Below are 19,231 nucleotides of genomic sequence, written 5' to 3' on the forward strand. Positions count from 1 at the left end.
GAAATGGCTCCGATGGGCAAAGATGGATGGAGCGGCCTTGATTGGGCAGCGTGCAGGCTGCCTGCGAGCCTGAGAGATATTGATAAAGCTCTATTCGCCATGTCTGGAAAGTTAAAAAGGGCCCTGGATGTAACCTCACCACCTTGTCCTTCCTGTCGTCCCTGCAGGCGGATCCTCTCTCTGAATTTTCTCCCTCTTTAATTCATTCCATCCCCGGTCAGGTCATCAGCTCGACCTCGTCTCGTTGCTCTTCTTGCCTGTGAACAAATAGTTGCGCAGTGTGCTCTGTGCAATTGAGCAGACTCGAAACTCAGAGACGCGACCTTCACCTAGCCCCCGAATCCCTCACCTTCTCGGTCAACGCTCACCTCGGCGCATTGACCTTCGGTGTGTCGCAGCTCCTGCCACAGACCACAAAACGTCACCGGAGCCCCGACTCCTTCCCGAGTAAGTGCCGCCGTCTTTCAACGTCACCTTCCGTCAGGTCCCTCAAGGTTGCCGGCGCGGAAGTGGAGTTTCGCCGACTTCATCCGGGGATCTTGCGAAATTCAGCTTTATCTCGACTACAACTCTCTCCCGAAAACTCTCTGTTCTCGTACTAACTTTATCCCAGGCTCTCCTTATCATCCATCTCATCTGGGTATTGTAGTCACTCAAGATGGGTCTCTTTGGTCGTAAGAAGGAGACTGAGTCTCCTTCGGATATCGTCTCGCCCACAGCCGATCTCACCTCGGCAGAGAAGAATGCTCCTCTCTCCCAAAACAGCCCTCCTCCTCCCACGTATGAGTCCAACAACATCTTCGGCGAAAAGTCGCCTGGTGTTGCGAGAATCGAGGCCCTCTCTGCCGCCATCACCACCACCGACCGCTACTTTATCTTCTTCGGCGTCTTCCTAGTCGCCTACGCCTACGGTCTTGATGGAACCCTCCGCTACGCCTACCAACCCACCGCCACGAGCAGCTACGCTACGCACTCCCTCCTGGCTACGGTTAACGTCCTGCGCTCCGTCATCGCCGCTGCTGCCCAGCCCACATCCGCCAAGATTGCCGATGTCTTTGGTCGTGTCGAGCTCATCTGCGTCTCTGTTATCTTCTACGTCGTTGGCACCATCGTCGAGGCATGCGCCACCGAGGTTAAGGCATTCGCCGCCGGCGCCGTTATCTACCAGGTTGGCTACACCATGATCATGCTGCTTGTCGAGGTCATCATCGCCGATATTACCTCCACCCGCGCCCGTCTGTTGTTCAGTTACATTCCTGCGCTTCCTTTCATCATCAACACCTGGGTCAGCGGTAACATCTCCGCCAAGGTTCTCGGCGAAAGCACCTGGCAGTGGGGTATCGGCATGTGGTGTATCATCTACCCTGTCTGTGCCCTTCCCCTCATCATCAGCCTGTCCATTGTCGGCCGCCGCGCTAGGAAGCAGGGACTGCTCGACTCTTACTCATCTCCTTTCCGCATGCTCGGCCCCAAGAAGTTCCTCATTGAGCTATTCTGGCAGCTCGATGTCATTGGTATCATCCTGGTTATTGCCATCTTCGCCCTGATTTTGGTTCCTCTCACCATTGCCGGTGGCTTCTCGACAACATGGCGCGAGGCTCACGTCATTGCCCCCCTCGTCATTGGTATCCTTTGCATTCCGGTCTTCGCTGTGTGGGAGATGAAGGCCAAGCACCCTCTCGTTCCCTTCAAGTTGATGCGCGACCGTGGTATCCTGGCCCCTCTCGGTATTGCACTGGGTCTCAACTGGGCTTGGTACATGCAGGGAGACTACCTCTACACTGTCTGTATTGTTGCTTTCGACTTCAGCATTGCGTCCGCTACCCGGATCACGTCGCTGTACTCCTTCTGCAGTGTCATCACCGGCTTTATCCTGGGCTTCATCGTCTTCAAGGTCCGCCGCCTCAAATACTTTATCATCGCTGGTACCATGCTCTTCATGGTCGCTTTCGGTCTGTTGATCCACTACCGTGGTTCTCCTACCTCCGCCGGACAAAGCGGTGTCATCGGTGCCCAGGTCCTTCTCGGTATCGCAGGTGGCATGTTCCCCTATCCTGCGCAAGCCTCGCTCCAGACCACTCTGAAGCACGAGCACCTTGCAATCATGACCGGTCTTTACCTTTCCACTTATAACATTGGGTCTGCCTTCGGTAACACAGTATCTGGCGCTATTTGGACTCAGGTTTTGCCCTCCGTCCTTCAAGAGAATCTTGCACCCTTTGGCAATGACTCTCTGGCTACCGTAACCTACGCCCAGCCTTTCGTTGCCATCGCCGAGTACCCCGTTGGAACCCCCGAGCGTGCAGCCATCATCGACTCGTACCAGCACGTCCAGCGTCTGCTTACCATTACTGGTATCTGCTTGACGGTTCCTCTTATCGCGTTCGCCTTCCTCCTGAGGAACCCCAAGTTGAACGACCAGCAAACTCTTGCGGTTGACGACGTCCAGATCCGCCCTGCGGAGAACAATGACAGCCTGCCTAGCAAGATCTAAGCATCGAATTTGGATGTACCAAGACTGTCGATGTAGTGAGTTCACGTAATTGATTTATGGATATCCGAAACCCTGTACGAGACACGAGTCGAGTCTTCATTTAGAGATCGTGGTTAGAGATACCATTCACAGAAAGATATAGTCGTAATTTAATATTCTTCCCAAGTCACGATAAACCCTCACACTGTCTGGTTACATCTGCAATTAACCACAACCGCCACTTATTTATCATGCAGACTATGCCAAGGCTGACTTGACGTAGCAACTGCTTACTTGCGTCTGTGCCAGCCTCCATTGATACCGCACTTTGAGACCTTCCCCGCACGAAACAACCCGACTTGTATGCAGTCATTCCCTTCATATTCATTTGAGGATCGACTTCAATTCGTTACCTATACAGAATAAAGCAAACACGCGCTTTTCTAGGCTTAAGCATCCCCATCGTTCTTAGAAACTAGCTCATGCAGCACATTCCGATTGGCGTTCCTGCGACTTTTCCTGGCTTGAGTTACTCCCATGCAACATCGTTTAGACTTCAGCTTACTGGCATATGCACGTACAGGGCTTCTGCATCGCGACAATGGCGAGATCGTTGCCATTCTCGTTGACGAGAAGCTCGTCTTTAAAGAGAGTCTTTGGCGCGTTCCTTCTTCATCGGCTCCTCTCTGCTGTTGTCCCCTCAACTCCTCAAGAAACCCGTTCAACCTCGTCTGAGTCTGGTAGTCCAGATGCCTAGTGTTCTCACAACACCCATGAAGGCCATTTTGGCACTGCTGGCGTTCAGCTCATCTTCACTAGCACTACAGGTCCCTCGCTACGCCACAATTGCCTCGCGAGATGCGGTTGCCGCGACTGATTATGACTTCGTCATTGCCGGCGGAGGCGTCTCGGGCCTTACCGTTGCCGATCGGCTGACCGGAGACCCAAGCAGTAAGTAGAGACCGTGCCATAGTTCATCTACCTCAGACGTGAATTCTCCACCTAATGCATGTGAAATAGTCAAAGTCCTAGTCATTGAGACCGGGCCTTTCGACAAGGATGAAGACAGCGTCCTCGTCCCAGGTGCCTTCTTCCCTGTGCCATACCTTTGGCCCAACTTGAACAGCGCACCACAGCCTGCGTTGAACAACCGCGTTTTTTCAGTGCCTGCCGGTCGAGTAGTCGGTGGCGGTTCTGTAGTCAACGGCATGGTCTTTGTGCGCGGTGGGAAGTCAGAGTATGCGGCTTGGGAGCAGCTGGGTGCCAAAGGCTGGGGATGGGATGACCTGTTGCCGTACTTTCGGAAAGTGAGTTCTATCTGGATGTACATTCAGCATGGAACTGGGAATGCTAATCACACCTTTGCTAGAGCGAGAATTTCACGACCCCGCCTCAAGACTTTGCTGACGCTGCCAACATCTCGTGGGTAGAGTCGGCTCACGGCCACACCGGACCTGTCCGTGCCTCGTATCCCAATTATTATTTCCCCGGTGCTGGTATGTATCTCAATACAGAAAGGAGTAGGGTTCCGACATGTAATTTCCACTAAAATCACGTAGAAAACTTCTGGCAAGCTGCTCTACAAAGCGGCCTCACCCCTTCCCCGGACCCCAATGGCGGCGACCGGGCTGTCGGTCTCTTCAACTTCCCCACCCTCGCCGACGCAACAACCCGGACCCGGAGCCACGCGCGGATCAATCATTACCAACGCGTCAAAGACTCTCGTCCCAACTACCACATCTTGGCTGGACACACTGTATCCAAGATCCTATTCAAGGGAAGGAGGGCCGTTGGTCTCGAGTATCTACCTTCAACTGGTGGTGAGCACCTCGAGGTCTACGTAAAGAAGGAGGTCCTGCTGGCAGCTGGGGCGCTCCATACACCACAGATTCTACAGCTTTCTGGCATTGGGCCAGAGAAATTCTTGAAGAGCTTTGGAATCGATACCATTGCAGATCTGCCTGGGGTCGGCGAGAACTTTATGGATCAGGGTGAACTAAAGGTTCCCTTCACATGTTGGTACCATTTCAATTCGAGAGCAAAAGTATAGTGACTGAAGGGAACAACACAGTTGAAAACAATGTTTTCCCCAACTCTGGAGCTCTAGACACCAACAAAACATACGACGCTGAACAACGCGCCCTTTACAACGCCGAGAAGCAGGGAGCGTACACCATCGTCAGAACCCTGAGCACAAACCTAGCCGTACCGCCGCTAGCCAACACAACCTCCTCCTGGCGCGACATCCTCGCCACTGCAAAGTCCCACGACCCCACCGAGTATCTTGCTCCAGGTACCCCTGCATCCGTTCAAGAAGGCTACAAGAAGCAGCGGGAAATCGTTCTCGACCAGCTCGCAGGACAAGACGTGCCCCTCGGCATGGTCCACTGGGGCACCGGCAATAGTATCACGCTCTACTTCCTCCGGGCGCTGAGCCGGGGGTCGGTGAAGATTAACTCCACGGACCCGCTGCAGCAACCCGTCATTGACTTTCGCACTGCTTCTGATCCCACTGACTTCAACCTCGCTGTGGCGCTGTTTGAGAAGGGGAAGGAGATCATGTCTGCGCCGGCGATGAAGATTCTTGGGCCCAAGATGGCATCGCCGTATGATACCGCTTCCAAAGAAGAGATGAAGACGTTGCTGGCTGCGAACATGTCACCTTCGAACGCCCATTCGTGTTGTACTGCGGCTATGGTACCCAAGGAAGAAGGAGGTGTGGTGGATACGGAGATGCAGGTTTATGGGGTTAAGGGGTTGAGGGTTATTGATGTTAGTTATTGGCCCATGGTGTTGACTGCAGCGCCGACGGCAACGACTTATGCCTCTGGAGAAAAGGTAAGAAGGGCATCTGGAGCGCTTAAGTACGCGATTACTAACTTCAGTGCAGATTGCGGATATCATCAAGAAAAAGTATGGTATCGCCTCACTCTGAACAATAATGAGGGAGCTTTAATTGCAGTCTCTTTTTCAGATAATAATCCAGGTCATTGGATTGATTAGGTAAATATTTTGAAGACTTGCTGGGTTCAAGCACAGAATACCATGCCTGCGTGCCGGCGCGGGTTAACTATATTCGTCGTGCGTGTGTACTGTCGTTCCATTCGATGCGTTCTCAACTCGGTTGCTTTTGACTTCATTCCGGCTTTTGTGCGTAAACCACATATCTGAGATACTGTCAGCTGGACTTCGATCTCGTAACAAGGGAAAAGGTAGTTGCTCACACTGGCCACCATCCATGTATAGACCTGTCTCTCATGTCTTTCCTAGCATCCACCAGGAACACCTCAAGCTGCTCCGCCGACCAACCCAGCGCCCTAGTAAAAAGCGCCAAGCTAAGCCCCGACAAGCCATTTCCTAGATTTTCGTACGTCCACACGCCTTCGGAAAGCGATTCAGTCAGCATTTTGGTCCTATGTCACGGGTAAGAGCTGAACAGAAAGCCGTTTTACCTAGCTCTTTGTATTTTGGATCCTTTGGCCAGGGGTTCGACGGCCACTTGTAAATCTTTTCCTCAATATTGGTGAACCCCGCTTCGGCGAGCTGCTCCTTGTAGAATTTGCAGCTGTCGAGTGGTCGTTTCCATATCGCTGCCGCTTCAAGCATGTGCACTGCCCACTTTTGGGTTGCGCATTCGGGGCTAACTGTTCCGTCGTCGCTTTGAAGATCCAAGAGGATGTCGGACAACTCTATCCAGCCTCCGGGTTCGAGGTATCTATGATATACCGTCAGACAAGAAGGCGGAGCCGCGGAGGCGTATATATTCAGTGTTAAAGCCCGGGTGCAGCGAGTAAGAACTTACTCATAGCTTTGGCGGATAAACCTTGGCCAGTCTGCTATGGAACCTGTGAGCATTCGGCCAAAGACGAAGTCGAACTTGTAGGAGTATGTCCAGTCATCTTCTAGGTCGTCAATATAGAATGTCACGTTGGGAGGTACACTGAACATTGATTAGTAAATCAACGCATCGAAAATCCTTGATTTGCAGGATCGTTATGCTGATGGTACTTACAATGGCGGTTGTATTGGGCTGAGATCGACACCGGTTATCTGCCAGTCTTTAGATATTGCCTGACAAGGAATTATTGGGCTCTGGGCGAGCTTACTAGTGTCTCTTGATGATCATCGGCTGCCAGGAATAGGGCATTAGCTATCTTGAGTTATTAACTTCGCGGATACAGCTATCTTACCAAAGTCCATTGCCCAAATTCCGGTTCCGGTTCCAGCATCTAGTACTCTTTTTAAAGGCTTGTCTCGGCCAGCCGGCGATACAAACAGCTTTCCATCAAAGGTAAGTGTGTATAAGTGATGCTGAAGATCTATTACGCAGGCATGAGCATCTCTTTGATGAGAGAACAAATACTATGTCACTTACCAAGCCTGTCGTTCTCGACCTGCGATTCCCGATAGGCGACGCGTTAGTTCCGAGTTGAGGTTGGAGAAGGGCGGTTAAGCTGCTAAAGACCACCTACCGCGTCATTCGGCAAAACATATCCTAAGCAAAAGCTATGGTCAGTACAATAGCACATGTGAGATGCTATCAAGCTGAAGAGCTTTGAATCACTTACTGCCCTCTCGATATGCGTGGTATGTTCTTCCATTTTCTTCGCGGTAACGCATGATACTGCTTGTCATGGATGCAGATGACCCGAGCACAGACTGCAACACGGATTAGCTTTACGCGTAACATTGCACCGCTAGACCGAGGTACCACTACTCACCACTCCCATGGCTGAGTCGCTGTCATCATTGGTATTGTCGTTCTCCTCTCCATTCTATCGAAAAGAATCAGCATCAAGGTCTGTCGAGTGCAAGCAGATATGTTGGAAGGTCGTCGAACTGACGTCTGCTTCGAGCGGGCCGGCTTCCGCCGGTGCTGGATCCGCCATGATTAAATCTGTCGGAGCCTCGGAGGGTCGAGGCTCAAGAAGGAACCGAACGATGAGACCCTTTTAATGGGGTGTCAATTCAAAATTCAACGGCGATCAAGCCAACATGTGCAATTGAAGAAAAGTTGTGAAACGCGAAAAAAATGTGAAGGGCAGAAGAATCTCCAGAAAAACAAAAGCCACAAGCTTCCTTAACCGCCAGATCGAAGATTAGGCAGAGTCTAATTGGACGGTTGGGCTGTGCCTCTCGTAATGAACCAGCAGATGGCATCTAACGGTGCAGATCAGGAGATGCGACCTCACCGCTTGCCCCCTCTCTGCATTCTTTCTCCTCCTTCTGGCAATGCCCCCCGGGCAAAGCCGTGCCCGTTAAACGTTGCATCATACCCCCGCTAGACGCATCCGTTGGCATTGGTCATTGCCGATGCGATTGAGGAGGAGGAGAGGGATAGCAGGGCATTGCAAAACACGGCAACAATCTCATTGGATCGAAACCCCGTCACGCCGGCCCCTGCTCCGTGCGGGAAGGTTGCATTCCCGAGTCTGCCGTGTCAATCATCTAAGCCGCCTAAAGACTAGGGGGTCCAGACCCGTCGCAAGTGTAGACGCTATTGGGCAGAGACCCCGAACCGACAATGATATCGCCATGGGTCGTCAACTCGTCAGAAACTTTGGTAACATTTCGGCGTCATGTTCGCTGCTATTGCATGCTATTCCAGGGCCATTGAAGGATTTGAACGTCGTATCGATGCAGTCTCTCGGTCAAAATATTCCCCAGATCCTCCCAGGCTCCCCGTGCCCTCCACCGTGCCGCGGCATCCTTGACCGAGAAGGCAGTTCGTCTCAGGATTTCTCAGACTTTCTTTTTTTTCCCCTTCCCATGTGTGGCCCGAGACACTGTTTCCTCCTCTTATCCACACTCACAATCCCATGATCCAACCTTTTCATACACGAATCGGTTCCTCGTGGGCTTGAGTGCGACCATGAGTCGGGAATACCTCGCATACGCCAGCATCGCAGTCTCGGCCTTCATCGCGTACAGCGTCGTATCCATCGCTCGCCAATACTTACGGCTTCGGCACATCAAGGGGCCACCGAGCGCCGGATTTTCGAAATGGTGGCTCGTTCGCGCCGTCGGCGGCGGTAGGACACACCTCGACTTTTATGAGGCGTGCGAGAAATATGGTGTGTTTTATACTTCAACCCCTTAGCCTGCGCTAAAGCGCTTGTGAAAAATAACCGTTTTCCATCTTTGCCAAATAGGGTCAATAGTTCGTGTCGGGCCGAATGATCTCATCACCAGCGATCCGGATCTCATGAAGCGTATGCTTAATGTGCGGACGACTTACAAGCGATCTAATTGGTATGATGGAATGCGACTCAAGCCTGGCCAAGACAATGTCTTATCCACCCGAGATGATGAGCTGCATAATAAACTCCGGTCAAAAATGGCCGCAGGTGTAAGCAATTGCATAAATGCTCAATGTACAAGAGAAAGGCACAGCGAACTAAGACGATAGATAGTACTCTGGTAAGGAAGTCGAAGATCTCGAAGCCAAAATTGATCAAAACGTCCTTCGACTCATCGGTTTGATTGAGAAGTATGCTTCTCGCGACGAAGCTTTTGACTTTGGAGCCAAGGCGCAATACTTCACCCTCGATGTCATCTCTGACCTGGCTTTCGGTGAGCCGTTTGGAGACTTGGCAACTGATTCGGATGTCCATGAGTACATCAAGACCATGGAGCAAAACATGCCAACAATTCTCGTGACGAGTGTTCTGCCATGGCTTCTTGCACTCCTCTCTTCGCCTATTTTCAGGAGTATGATGCCTTCTGAAAAAGATGCAATCGGCGTGGGAAAGACGATGGGGTAAGTTCAAGTTACATGCTCTTCCGCAAAACTTGCTGCCCACGCAGCCACCTTTACGCGTCGCCTCTGCTCACATTTGGAATTCTTCGCCGGGTCTAGCATTGCCAAGAAAGTTGCATCAGAGCGTTTCGGTCCAAACAAGAAGGTCCAAAAAGATATGCTTGGATCGTTCGTCGCGCGAGGGCTTACACAAGCTGAGGCTGAGTCGGAGATTCTTATGCAGTTGTAAGATCGAACACTCAGGCGGCGACCGTACCGTGGCAAATGCACTAATATTGAAAAGACTAGCTGGTTCTGATACTACCGCGACCGCCATTCGGGCTACCATTCTTCACATAATCACAAATCCCCAAGTAACTGCTACACTCCGAGCCGAAATCGACGCTGCCAAGCTGTCTTGGCCCATCGTCTCCGATGCAGAGGCTCGCGAGATGCCATACTTGCAAGCCGTCATCAAGGAGGGTCTTCGTATATTTCCACCAGTAGTCGGTCAAATGTCGAAGGAAGTCTCGAATGGAGGAGCTGGCGATGACTTCAAGGGTATTCATCTTCCAGAAGGCACCCGTATCGGATATTGTGCATGGGGAATCTTTCGCAGGCAGGATATCTGGGGTCAAGACTCCCACGTTTTCCGGCCAGAACGATGGCTAGAATCCGACGTTGAAAGGCTGCGCTTGATGGAGGGTACTCTAGAGCTTGTCTTTGGCTATGGTCGCTGGCAGTGCTTGGGGCGAAACGTGGCTTTGATGGAGCTGAACAAGGTCTTCGTGGAGGTAAGTCATTCAGATCCTGTATCTTCCGTACCCAATAGCTACGAAGCCGCATGCTGATAATTTTTCTTTCTAGCTCTTGAGGAGATTCGACCTCGTTGTTATCGATCCAACAAATCCGTGGCACTCAGTCTGCAGCGGTGTCTTCTTGCAGTCCCAATATTGGATTCGAGGATGCACTAGGCTCAGAGCATAGAGATGACGCATCCTTTTAGTGCCTTGAAGCTCCATGGTGTGGTTTTCAGAGAACCTGAAAAATCGGCGTGCTGCTTCAGATTCTACTGATTCAGGTTTAGCGATTCTCACAGAATATCTACGTCAATGCTCTCACTACGTTCAATAAGTCAATAACTTTCTGCGCGATTCAAAGCCTGTGGAATATGTGCATCGAAAGCCACTATACCCATTTCACAGTATTTATCGCTTGTGAAGCTCTCCTTTTCAATCGATTATCTTCCGCCCACCCTGTAAAAGTTGAGACCAATGTCGAGATTAAGGTTGCCTCGACTTTGATAATTCCGGAGAGGAAAGATTTAATCTTGACTTCTACCACCACTAATCACATGTCCTTGCGCTTCGGAGAACCTCTTGCAGGACGCACTAATTAAATCATTGGATAAAGTCTATGCGTTTTATATTGCGAAGGTCAGTGACTCAAGTTGAAAAGGGATCATCGACTACACGTGCAAATGATATCGTTCTCGAATTGCATTGCTTCCTTCTTAAAACGAATCCTTTTTGTTCTTTTTTTTTTTTTTTTTTTCTCTTTCGGTCCCTGACATTCGTCACGTACATTTGGGGTAGGAAACGGCAAACCTACCCGAGGACAACTCTCGAGGTAACAGGCCGAACCTCTTGAGCAACACCAAGCCATCAGAAAATGACATCAAACAACCCTTCTACCCGCTCCCGCCCATTCTTGAACCCGACCGCGCCCACTTTCACACTAAGTACATCACCACTTGGGCTTCTTCGGGGATGGAGGGTCAGACTCTCTTGGGACTGTCGTCGATGGCTCACGCTTTCCGACTTGAATCCAGCCAGCTCCACGTCCAGACGGCCCACCCCTGCCTCTATCACTTCCGCTCCCACGAGCACTGCCGCCTCCTCGTGAGCTGCTTCCTTGTGAGCTACCTCCGCGCGAGACGCCTCCCGGACCACTTCCTCTTCCTCGGAAGCTGATTCCACGAGAGCTACCGCCTCCCCGCGAACCCGCACTTCCTCTGTTGTTGCGATTGTTGTTAGTCGAGCCCCTGGATCCGAATCCCCATCCTTCTCCACCTCCTCCTCTAGCCAGGGCATCAGCTATACCCAATTCTGGAGAAGACGGCGCTACGGATGAAGCTGGAGACCCCCGGACTAGTGACCTCCAATTCAAGACCATGACGTCGAACATGTGATCGCGGCTAGGGGCATCAGGGATACTTTGCGCCGGTCCCGATCCTCCGCTGCTACCAGACCTTGGAAGTTCGGTTTCCGATAAGGGCGTTGCCAACCTTCTTGACACCTCTTCAAAGATTCGAGCCTCCATCTTGGAAAAGATTTTCTCTGGAAGCCATGGGGGTAGAGAGGTGCTGAACCAGTCCGAGTGATCACCAGGGCGGAGAATCTGCATCTTGCGGCTGGTCTCAGTCACTTCTACCATCATGTTGCAGCTGGGGCAACATCTCTTCGAGACAGCTAGAACAGATGAGAGGTTAAGGAAATTTCCGAGCACCCGTAACTTGGGGAGGAGATGGCTTTCAAAGAGGGCTGATCTCGTGGGTTCGCGCACAAGAGTCTGGTCCATCCGCTCAAACAATTCCGTCGCCAAGTGATGCAAAGATAGCACAATAGTCTCTGCGTGCCATGTTCCGTTGTGAGTCAACTTATCTTTGGGCGGCCAGTCCTTTTTCTTGGGGCCGTAGACGCGAGCCATCATGTTGTCCTCCATGGTCAACAACTCTTGCTCTGACCAACGATCGCCATTTGTCTTCGGGAACTTGCTGAAGAATTCTTTGAAATTGAGGACGCTAGAGTCTTTATACCATGGCTCTGCGTTGACCATAAGGATTTCGGGACCTTCCTCGGCTTCAAAGCGAGCACCATAGAAGAAAGACAGAAAGTCGGCTCCTAATTCAGCCATGATCGTTCTCAAAGCATCCTGATATCGGCAGACGATGCCGATATAGGATTCCGCCGCCGGCACCCAGCCGCTTTCGAACCGTTCTCTTTCGACTGCGAGGGTCTCCGGATCGATGGGATCTTCAGGTTCATCCGGTCCCCTGAACTTCTCAGATGGGTGTTCATCGAGGCGAAGCTGGCTCATCTGTTGCTCGATCAACGTTGCTTGTGACGTGCTACCCGTTGAAGCATTGCGAGAGCCACGGTCAGGTGTCGAAGGAAGCCCTTTCCCTTTCGTATCCGCTGAGGATTTGGACTGAGCCATCATCTTCTGCCTCTCTGCCACCCAGCGATTGTATTGATTTCGATCGATGGTCAGGTGTTCCCCGAAAGTAACACCCTCGCCGGCACCAAGATACGCTCGGATAGCCTTGGCTTTGGGCTTCTTGCCCGATACTGCGCGCTCGACGTGGTCTCGAAAGCTTTCCTTGTCCTTGAACACATGTTGGGTTTCGTCGGCCTTTGTTTGGCTGAGCCACACAAGATGCGATCGTAAGATGTCCCCGAAATGTAGCTTCACCTGACCCAGAAGCAGCAGCACCATCTGGAGATTGCGCAAATCTCTGCTCAGGGCTAGTACTCTGTCATGGTAGGTGGGTGGCAGTATTCCTTCTTTAGCGAAGATTAACTTGATCATAGAGTACGATTTCCGGGTACTCTTGGTGTAGGTTTCGAAAGCGCAGGAAAGCGAAGAGAAGATTCTCTGGAATTCCAGGCGACCCAACTCGTCGTATCCGGCTGTCCTTCCCGATGATCCGAAAGTAGAACCTGGCAGAATGTTGAGATCACTATGTTTCCACTCAAATAAGTAGAACCGGCCAGATGAGAATTTGGCGTCGATGTCGAGAGGGACTCCATCTCGCTTCCACACTGATAACTGTTGATAGATTGCCTCCATAGTTCTGATCTGCATAGGAGAGTCGATTCTCCTGCGTCCGGCAGAAAGGACGTTCTGTTTCAAGTGCGTATCATGAAAGGGCAAACGGAGGAAGTCATGATCGATCTCAACCATCTTTGTCTTGAAGATGCTACCGAAGTTCCTCTTTCCGAATCCGAATGCCCATCGTTTGTTGATTTTTTTCAGACTTGTCAACGTGACGTAATCGTGCAGCGTTACCATGGGACTCCTCAACAGATTGATCGAGCTTTTGGGCCGCCGCCAAGTGAAGCCGCTCGAGCAGATGAAACACAGTTCTGCAGTGGACGTCGATGGTGAATGTTGAACGCCATTCGCGATGTGTTGGCTCCTTAGGCAGAAGATGTTGCAGAGCAGCAGCTGGACCGAGCTCGCCTCCCAGCCATTTCGGCATGTCGACTAGAGGCGTCGCACGATCGAGGGTGACGTCCAAAGAGGGCCAATGTGTCCTATCGTGAGCGGTCTGGATCCGATGATTGGCCCAATCTGGATTACTTGAGATCAAGATTTTCTTGAGATGAGGTTGCGTGGAAGGCACTTCAACCCAAGGCTTCGAATCCGGCCGAACATAAGGGTTTACATCCTCACGCGGCTTCAAGGTAGTGTTGAAAGAACACACAGGGGTTAAAGAGATGATCTCGGAATCTCTGATGAGCAATGGGGTGAGATTCTGCAAGTAGATGAAGGTGTCGCAAGTCAACTTCACCTCATGTGGCGCCTGAGCTTGGGATGTTTGGAGCCGAGGCAGGTCGTCTACATGGGAGTATGTGGTGTACTTTCCATGCTCAGGATTGATCGAATTAGTGTGCATTAGAAAGAGACTTGCAGTTCGGTATGCCAGGTGGCGTTGGCGAATCGCAAAGGCATTCTCGTGGCCAGCAAAGCGCTTGTCGGGGTCGAGCACAGTGCCGCTTGAACCCTGCCCCTGGGACATCTTGTCGTATTCGTCCTTGAATAGAGGGCGGAGAGAGCACAGATGGAGGGGACGACAAGGGAAGTTGATGACGAGATGACAAGATAACAAGATGGAAAGATATGGATGTAATGAGATAGAGAGAAGACACGAAAATGTGTCAATCAAGATGATATGTGTGAGGGATTGTGGAAAAGTTGAGCTCGCTTTCTGAGTATGGATATCAGATGAGATTGACAGCTTGTAGATTCCTGGCATCAAGAGTTGGTGTGTCTGAGAGCAATGTGGGAGAATTGTTCCTCTTAATAACCTAGAATTAGTCTTCAGATTCCAGATTCCTGGTCATCTACTTTAGGCGGAAAGGTGTTTTCCTGATTTCTTCTACTTCTAGAAGGTCACGAAAGCCCTTTCAGCCAGGTGGTTTGCTCGCAAGACATGTCGTCTTTCTACTAACTCCACCTAGCTTGCCTAACACAATCATCAAAGAAAGCTGCATATAATTTCCTGCAATCAAGGCATTGTGTGCTTAAAGTTCCAAGACATTCTATGTCTTCCCTTTGTGAAATAAGTCGACAGTTTTGCGAAAGCTGGTTCTAGGTTCTACTTCAACACTGAGAATGCATACACCAATCTAGTGCAAGCTAGCTTCCAAAGATTTCTCATCCTTCATAACTTCAGTCGCTGGCAATCCATAGTCTCCAAAGTATTTCAACACGCGACATTTAACATTGTCCTTTGTTGACGCTTTAGTGTAGTAGCTCGCCGATGGCAGCTGTGTCTGCCTACTTACGTACCTTTGGTATCTCAATGAGCACTGCAACAACGATGATATCGTAGAAGTCCGTGATGATTATTTGAGGTGTTAGTTTGCGACCAACTTCATGCTGTAATGAATCAGGCCGCGCCCTTGCTCAATCAGCAAGAAAGTGTTTGTTTCTATCATTGCAGAGACATCGGAATTTGTGGATTGCGCCAATGTGTGTAGGTGAGATCACATACAAATATTTCATTAGGGCCCAATCACCAAGTGCTTCAGTTTAGGTAGGTTTATTCTATTTGCCTCTATTCATTTGACGTCTTGTCTGCGTTTGGTGCTCGCTCGACAGCAAGAAACATTGCGTAGGTGGTCAAGCGCACAACACCAATGGACCAAGCACCTCTCTCTCTTCCTCGTTGTTGTAAATGGAAAGCAAGCCGCAGTCAGTGGGTTTTCTTCCGTCGAGATTCTTGGAATCGAGATTTGCCCCTCTATTGATGAGTAGGTTCACAATCTCTTGCGTACGTCGTCTGGGCTCGTAGCTGCTTTCAATGCAGGCATAGCAAGGGTATTGCTGACTGGCAGCCACGTAGTGAAGAGGAGTGTCGCCTTTTGAATCCTCGGTATTGGGATCGACTCCTACTTCTTCTAGGAGGAAGCGAGCCACGTCAACGTCCTCATAGGCACAGGCTTGATGTAGAGCATGGACTTTGTCTTTCTCGCGAGTGACCAGGGATGATCCGGCTTTGATCAAAGCCTTGACAATGTCGAGACGTGAGCCACTTATGTCATCGGCCACAAAAGGCTCGGTACCGAATCTGTAGTATTCTGTGGAAGTTGCCTCCCACAACGCGCGGTTTTCGCTGTCAAAACTGCCCCTCAAGGCGAAGAACAGCGGATTGGCGCCCATTGGCGAAGGTAATGTTTCCCTTTGGCTTTGAGCGGAGCTCCGATCTATCGACTTCTTGTATTCTGCCTTCGTCGCGCAGAATAAAGCTCGATGAGGGTCATCCATGTCGGTTTCATACTCCTTCCAGCAGTTTTCGTACGGGTCGCAGCTGAAGTAGTGATAAAAGCCCAGGTTGGCCCTGTGTTGGACATCGGCGCCAAATTTGAGGAGGTGATGTACCAGCTCTTTGTATCCGTACAATGAAGCCCAATGCAGTGCGGTCAAGGATGTTTTGACCGGAAATAACAAGCATTCAAATCGATGCTCCTCCATGATTTCGGTTTCTTCGACATGCATCAATGATTGATCAGTCTGATTGATGTTGGCGCCGTGCCGAAGTGAGGCTAAAACACCGTCGAGATTGTTTCTTTTGGCCGATAGTAGCAAGGAGGATGCGCAACGATGCTGAATGTCGTGTCTGAAGACTGCTGGACTCACGATGTTGTAGAACCGCATGCAAACTTTCGCTAAGTTGGTGGCGTTCTGCACTCCCCAGCTGTGCCTACCATCCGGGTTGGCGGCGGTACAGACATCGAAGCGTTCTTCGTCGCCCTCAAAATACCCAGCAATGTCGCCATCGTTGAGCAGCATGTCAACGATGTTAAGGACCACTACATCGGGCATGTACGCAAGTTGCGTGACTTCGGACACGGGTGAAGGCTGATTTGTGGCGTCTTTCGAAGCATCGTCCATCATTTGAGACTAGCCAGTTGGTACGATAAGGCTGTTCCGAGTGAAGTGTGCTGAGTGTTCTGTTCTAGGTGGGTTGTTCTGAAGGTAAGGCAAGTAGGTTGTCTAAGAAATTGAAGTTGCCAAGCGCAAATGGCGGGAGAAGTACAGGAGCAATGATTGTGAAAGGAAAGAAATTCAAGCGGCGAGGGTGGGTGCCTTTTATAACTAGTGAACAAGCCTCGATCAGTGATTTCAGCGGTATCTGGGTGGCTGGTGACTGTACCTTGAACTTTCTGGGGTCGACAAAGTTGGGAATATCCGTGGTCTGGGATCAAACTCCCGTCTTCGATCCATAATGGTATTGTCACACACCCCTTGAAGATTTCTTTCTTCCATCGCATGAAATGCGAAGATCTACAGGTGAGGTGAGCTTCAAGCACCCATGGTCACTTTGCATCATGAATACCCTTGCCTCAAGATGTGTATTACTTGGTACCCCCCACAAACGCAAGAACCTTTCTCATTCCAATTTCAGAGTCATACGGAAACAAAGCCACCGGTCTCATACCTTCGAAGGCCATTGTTCAGTTGAGCAAGAGTGCTGTTGTGTACTTTATTACTGTATTTGTATAGCTATCGACATTGGAATAGTTCCTTGAGCTCCATTGACGTTCATGCGCATCATCACGAGGAAATGCATGATGGGTTTAAGAGGACATATTCCGAGCAATTAACTTTGGATAGGAATCTTCCCAACCGACAATTCCAAGCATCTTATTCATAAGGCTTCTGAGCCACTACACTATGGCTATGCACCCAATCAGTTGCGGGGTCCATTAAATAAAAGTTGTGACCAGACTTACATGTGAAACTGAGCATGAAACATATGAACCGCCTTCAACTCATTTCGCACCTGCGCAAGCATAACCTCCGCCTGGACTTTAGACCAACCCAGGACACCGCAAAAAGTCCTCATCGAGAAGCCCTCGAGCCCTTCCAAGATTTGGATCAAGTTGATCAGTCCCAATTCTCGATAGTGCGGATCCTTTGGCCAAGGTCCTATGGGGAGGATATACTTTCTGTGAACCACGTTCCGAAAATCTGCCGCCTCACGAACCCATCCCTCAAGCTGGGGACCCGGTCGGCTCTCGCCGCCCATGGACGCGATGGTGTCCATGAGCATGTTGTTCCATTTGTACGTGGCGTGCTCTTCACTCAGGGTGCCGTCGGCGGAGTAATACTTGCCGCTCATGTCTGTGAACTCGGCCCAGCCGCCTGGGTTGAGGTTATCATAGATATTCCTGATCAGTCTTGGGTAGTCGGCTATTGAACCGATCATGTAGCGGCAAAAGATGAAGTCATACTTCCGATCGCCTATCCACGGGCTTTCGACGTCGTCTATTTCGAACTTGACGTTTGGGGGGACCCTGTGTACGTGCAAGGTGTTCAGCTCCTGGCCTGTAAACTTATTTCGGCGTTGCAGGACTCACAAGTCCGGCTGTATAGCACTTAAATCATTCCCGTACACCTAATATGCCCAAACTGCGTTAGTTCGGACTTGGTAATTGTTACCTTCGCGTGGGCTCATTCCATCTTCACGGGGGTTGCGCACCTCTGCATTGGGAAAGAGATCGCCCATCTCCATGGCCCCTGGGTAAGTTATTAGCTCAAGGTTCCGTTCAAATCTTTCTAAGTCAAGCCCGGGTTATCAATATGGCAACTTACAGATCCCCGTTCCAGTCCCAATGTCCAAAATCTTACGAATGTTTTGCTTCACAAGCGGCGCCAAATAGAGTTGGTCATCAAGCATTTTGAGCGTAAGGTTGTGTGTCATATCGAGGCGATCCATCTCGTCCTGCAAACATCAGATCCCAGTTTGGCTGCAAAGTACAGCAAACAAGAGAATCACTAACGTCGTCGTTTGGCAAATAGTACGCTAGAGAATGGCCATAATCGCATTAGCTACCGGCCCAGCCGTGCCAGACGAATGCGTTGCTTGACGGACTATTCCGTACCTCCATGGCGATAAGCATGGTAACGCCGACCAAATTCGACGGGATAAGTGACGGCACTCAATGACGCTGTGTATGTGGAACTACCCAAAGTCAGCCACTGCCTCAAGCTCAAGCGAACAGAGACGCAAGAATAGTACATTTGGTCATCAATCGAAGCGCTGTCATCCGAGATCTACAACGCCCAATTAGTAGAAGTCTCAGAGAACACACCAGTTACGAACCATCGATGCGTCTTCTGCCTCCAAATTGTCCGTCATTTCTTCAATTGGGGCCATCACTGGCATACCCGGGGGTAAACTTGGGTTAAAGTAGATGCCCTGCTGGGCGTGCGGCGCATCGTCCATGCTTCTAAAGCAGTTCACGGAAGGCGGCAGGAGCAAGGGAGAAAAGGAAAACAAACATTGCGTCCAACAGAGGGGTGCGAGATTACATGTACTGAAGAGAGAACCGCCCGTTGGATCCAGCCCGGTCTGTTGGAACAGGCTCAGCCAAACTTGACCCAATCAGGAGCACGCGGATTGACGAGGGTGGGTGCGTTGTTGGTTGCATGTAGCAAACAAGAACAGTGCCAATTGCCAGGGAATAGCACGATGGGTTTTGTCCTCATTAGGCACCTCGCAATTCGAAGGGGGAAAGCGCATCGGATTCGGATGCATGAAAGTCGTCGCGGATTCTGACGATAGGTGTTGTGGCTAATGCTCACTTAGTTACTTTCCCGGGAGGCACCCAGATACCCTGGATGCGGGCTTCGCTTCCGTCAGGGCCGCAGCAGCGTTGAACCATGAACTCATGAGGGAACGGATCTTCGAACGATCTCGCATCGTTGGAATATCACGTGAAGAA

At 50.7% G+C, this 19,231-nt stretch overlaps 7 protein-coding genes across 7 annotated transcripts; 3 read left to right on the forward strand and 4 right to left on the reverse strand.

The window, feature by feature from the left end:
* Window positions 1–658: 658 nt before the first annotated feature.
* On the forward strand, window positions 659–2,494 carry CPAR01_04473 (major facilitator superfamily transporter; the record flags this gene model as incomplete). The annotated part of the gene is made up of 1 exon (XM_060488753.1): window positions 659–2,494. One exon carries the CDS (start codon window positions 659–661, stop codon window positions 2,492–2,494), a length of 1,836 nt encoding a protein of 611 aa, XP_060352959.1.
* A 728-nt stretch (window positions 2,495–3,222) lies between these two features.
* CPAR01_04474 (uncharacterized protein) lies at window positions 3,223–5,408 on the forward strand (the record flags this gene model as incomplete). The annotated part of the gene is made up of 6 exons (XM_060488754.1): window positions 3,223–3,424; window positions 3,494–3,780; window positions 3,843–3,969; window positions 4,033–4,488; window positions 4,545–5,311; window positions 5,364–5,408. The coding sequence occupies 6 exons, from the start codon at window positions 3,223–3,225 to the stop codon at window positions 5,406–5,408; spliced, it is 1,884 nt and encodes a 627-aa protein (XP_060352960.1).
* Window positions 5,409–5,609: 201 nt separating this feature from the next.
* Window positions 5,610–7,362, reverse strand: CPAR01_04475 (methyltransferase domain-containing protein; the record flags this gene model as incomplete). The annotated part of the gene is made up of 12 exons (XM_060488755.1): window positions 5,610–5,640; window positions 5,698–5,854; window positions 5,926–6,188; window positions 6,276–6,413; window positions 6,486–6,523; window positions 6,580–6,623; window positions 6,664–6,792; window positions 6,849–6,867; window positions 6,946–6,968; window positions 7,042–7,132; window positions 7,195–7,248; window positions 7,318–7,362. The coding sequence occupies 12 exons, from the start codon at window positions 7,360–7,362 to the stop codon at window positions 5,610–5,612; spliced, it is 1,032 nt and encodes a 343-aa protein (XP_060352961.1).
* A 983-nt stretch (window positions 7,363–8,345) lies between these two features.
* CPAR01_04476 (cytochrome P450) lies at window positions 8,346–10,199 on the forward strand (the record flags this gene model as incomplete). The annotated part of the gene is made up of 6 exons (XM_060488756.1): window positions 8,346–8,547; window positions 8,635–8,822; window positions 8,887–9,233; window positions 9,333–9,458; window positions 9,517–10,006; window positions 10,080–10,199. The coding sequence occupies 6 exons, from the start codon at window positions 8,346–8,348 to the stop codon at window positions 10,197–10,199; spliced, it is 1,473 nt and encodes a 490-aa protein (XP_060352962.1).
* A 759-nt stretch (window positions 10,200–10,958) lies between these two features.
* Window positions 10,959–14,016, reverse strand: CPAR01_04477 (uncharacterized protein; the record flags this gene model as incomplete). The annotated part of the gene is made up of 2 exons (XM_060488757.1): window positions 10,959–13,194; window positions 13,253–14,016. 2 exons carry the CDS (start codon window positions 14,014–14,016, stop codon window positions 10,959–10,961), a joined length of 3,000 nt encoding a protein of 999 aa, XP_060352963.1.
* A 1,106-nt stretch (window positions 14,017–15,122) lies between these two features.
* Window positions 15,123–16,397, reverse strand: CPAR01_04478 (uncharacterized protein; the record flags this gene model as incomplete). The annotated part of the gene is made up of 1 exon (XM_060488758.1): window positions 15,123–16,397. The coding sequence occupies one exon, from the start codon at window positions 16,395–16,397 to the stop codon at window positions 15,123–15,125; it is 1,275 nt and encodes a 424-aa protein (XP_060352964.1).
* Window positions 16,398–17,147: 750 nt separating this feature from the next.
* On the reverse strand, window positions 17,148–18,732 carry CPAR01_04479 (methyltransferase; the record flags this gene model as incomplete). The annotated part of the gene is made up of 7 exons (XM_060488759.1): window positions 17,148–17,181; window positions 17,237–17,831; window positions 17,946–18,023; window positions 18,099–18,228; window positions 18,287–18,309; window positions 18,389–18,560; window positions 18,610–18,732. The coding sequence occupies 7 exons, from the start codon at window positions 18,730–18,732 to the stop codon at window positions 17,148–17,150; spliced, it is 1,155 nt and encodes a 384-aa protein (XP_060352965.1).
* Window positions 18,733–19,231: the final 499 nt, after the last annotated feature.

Source organism: Colletotrichum paranaense, assembly GCF_030867605.1.
Source record: "Colletotrichum paranaense strain IMI 384185 chromosome Unknown Scaffold_3.1, whole genome shotgun sequence".
In the NCBI taxonomy this organism is placed as follows: domain Eukaryota; kingdom Fungi; phylum Ascomycota; class Sordariomycetes; order Glomerellales; family Glomerellaceae; genus Colletotrichum; species Colletotrichum paranaense.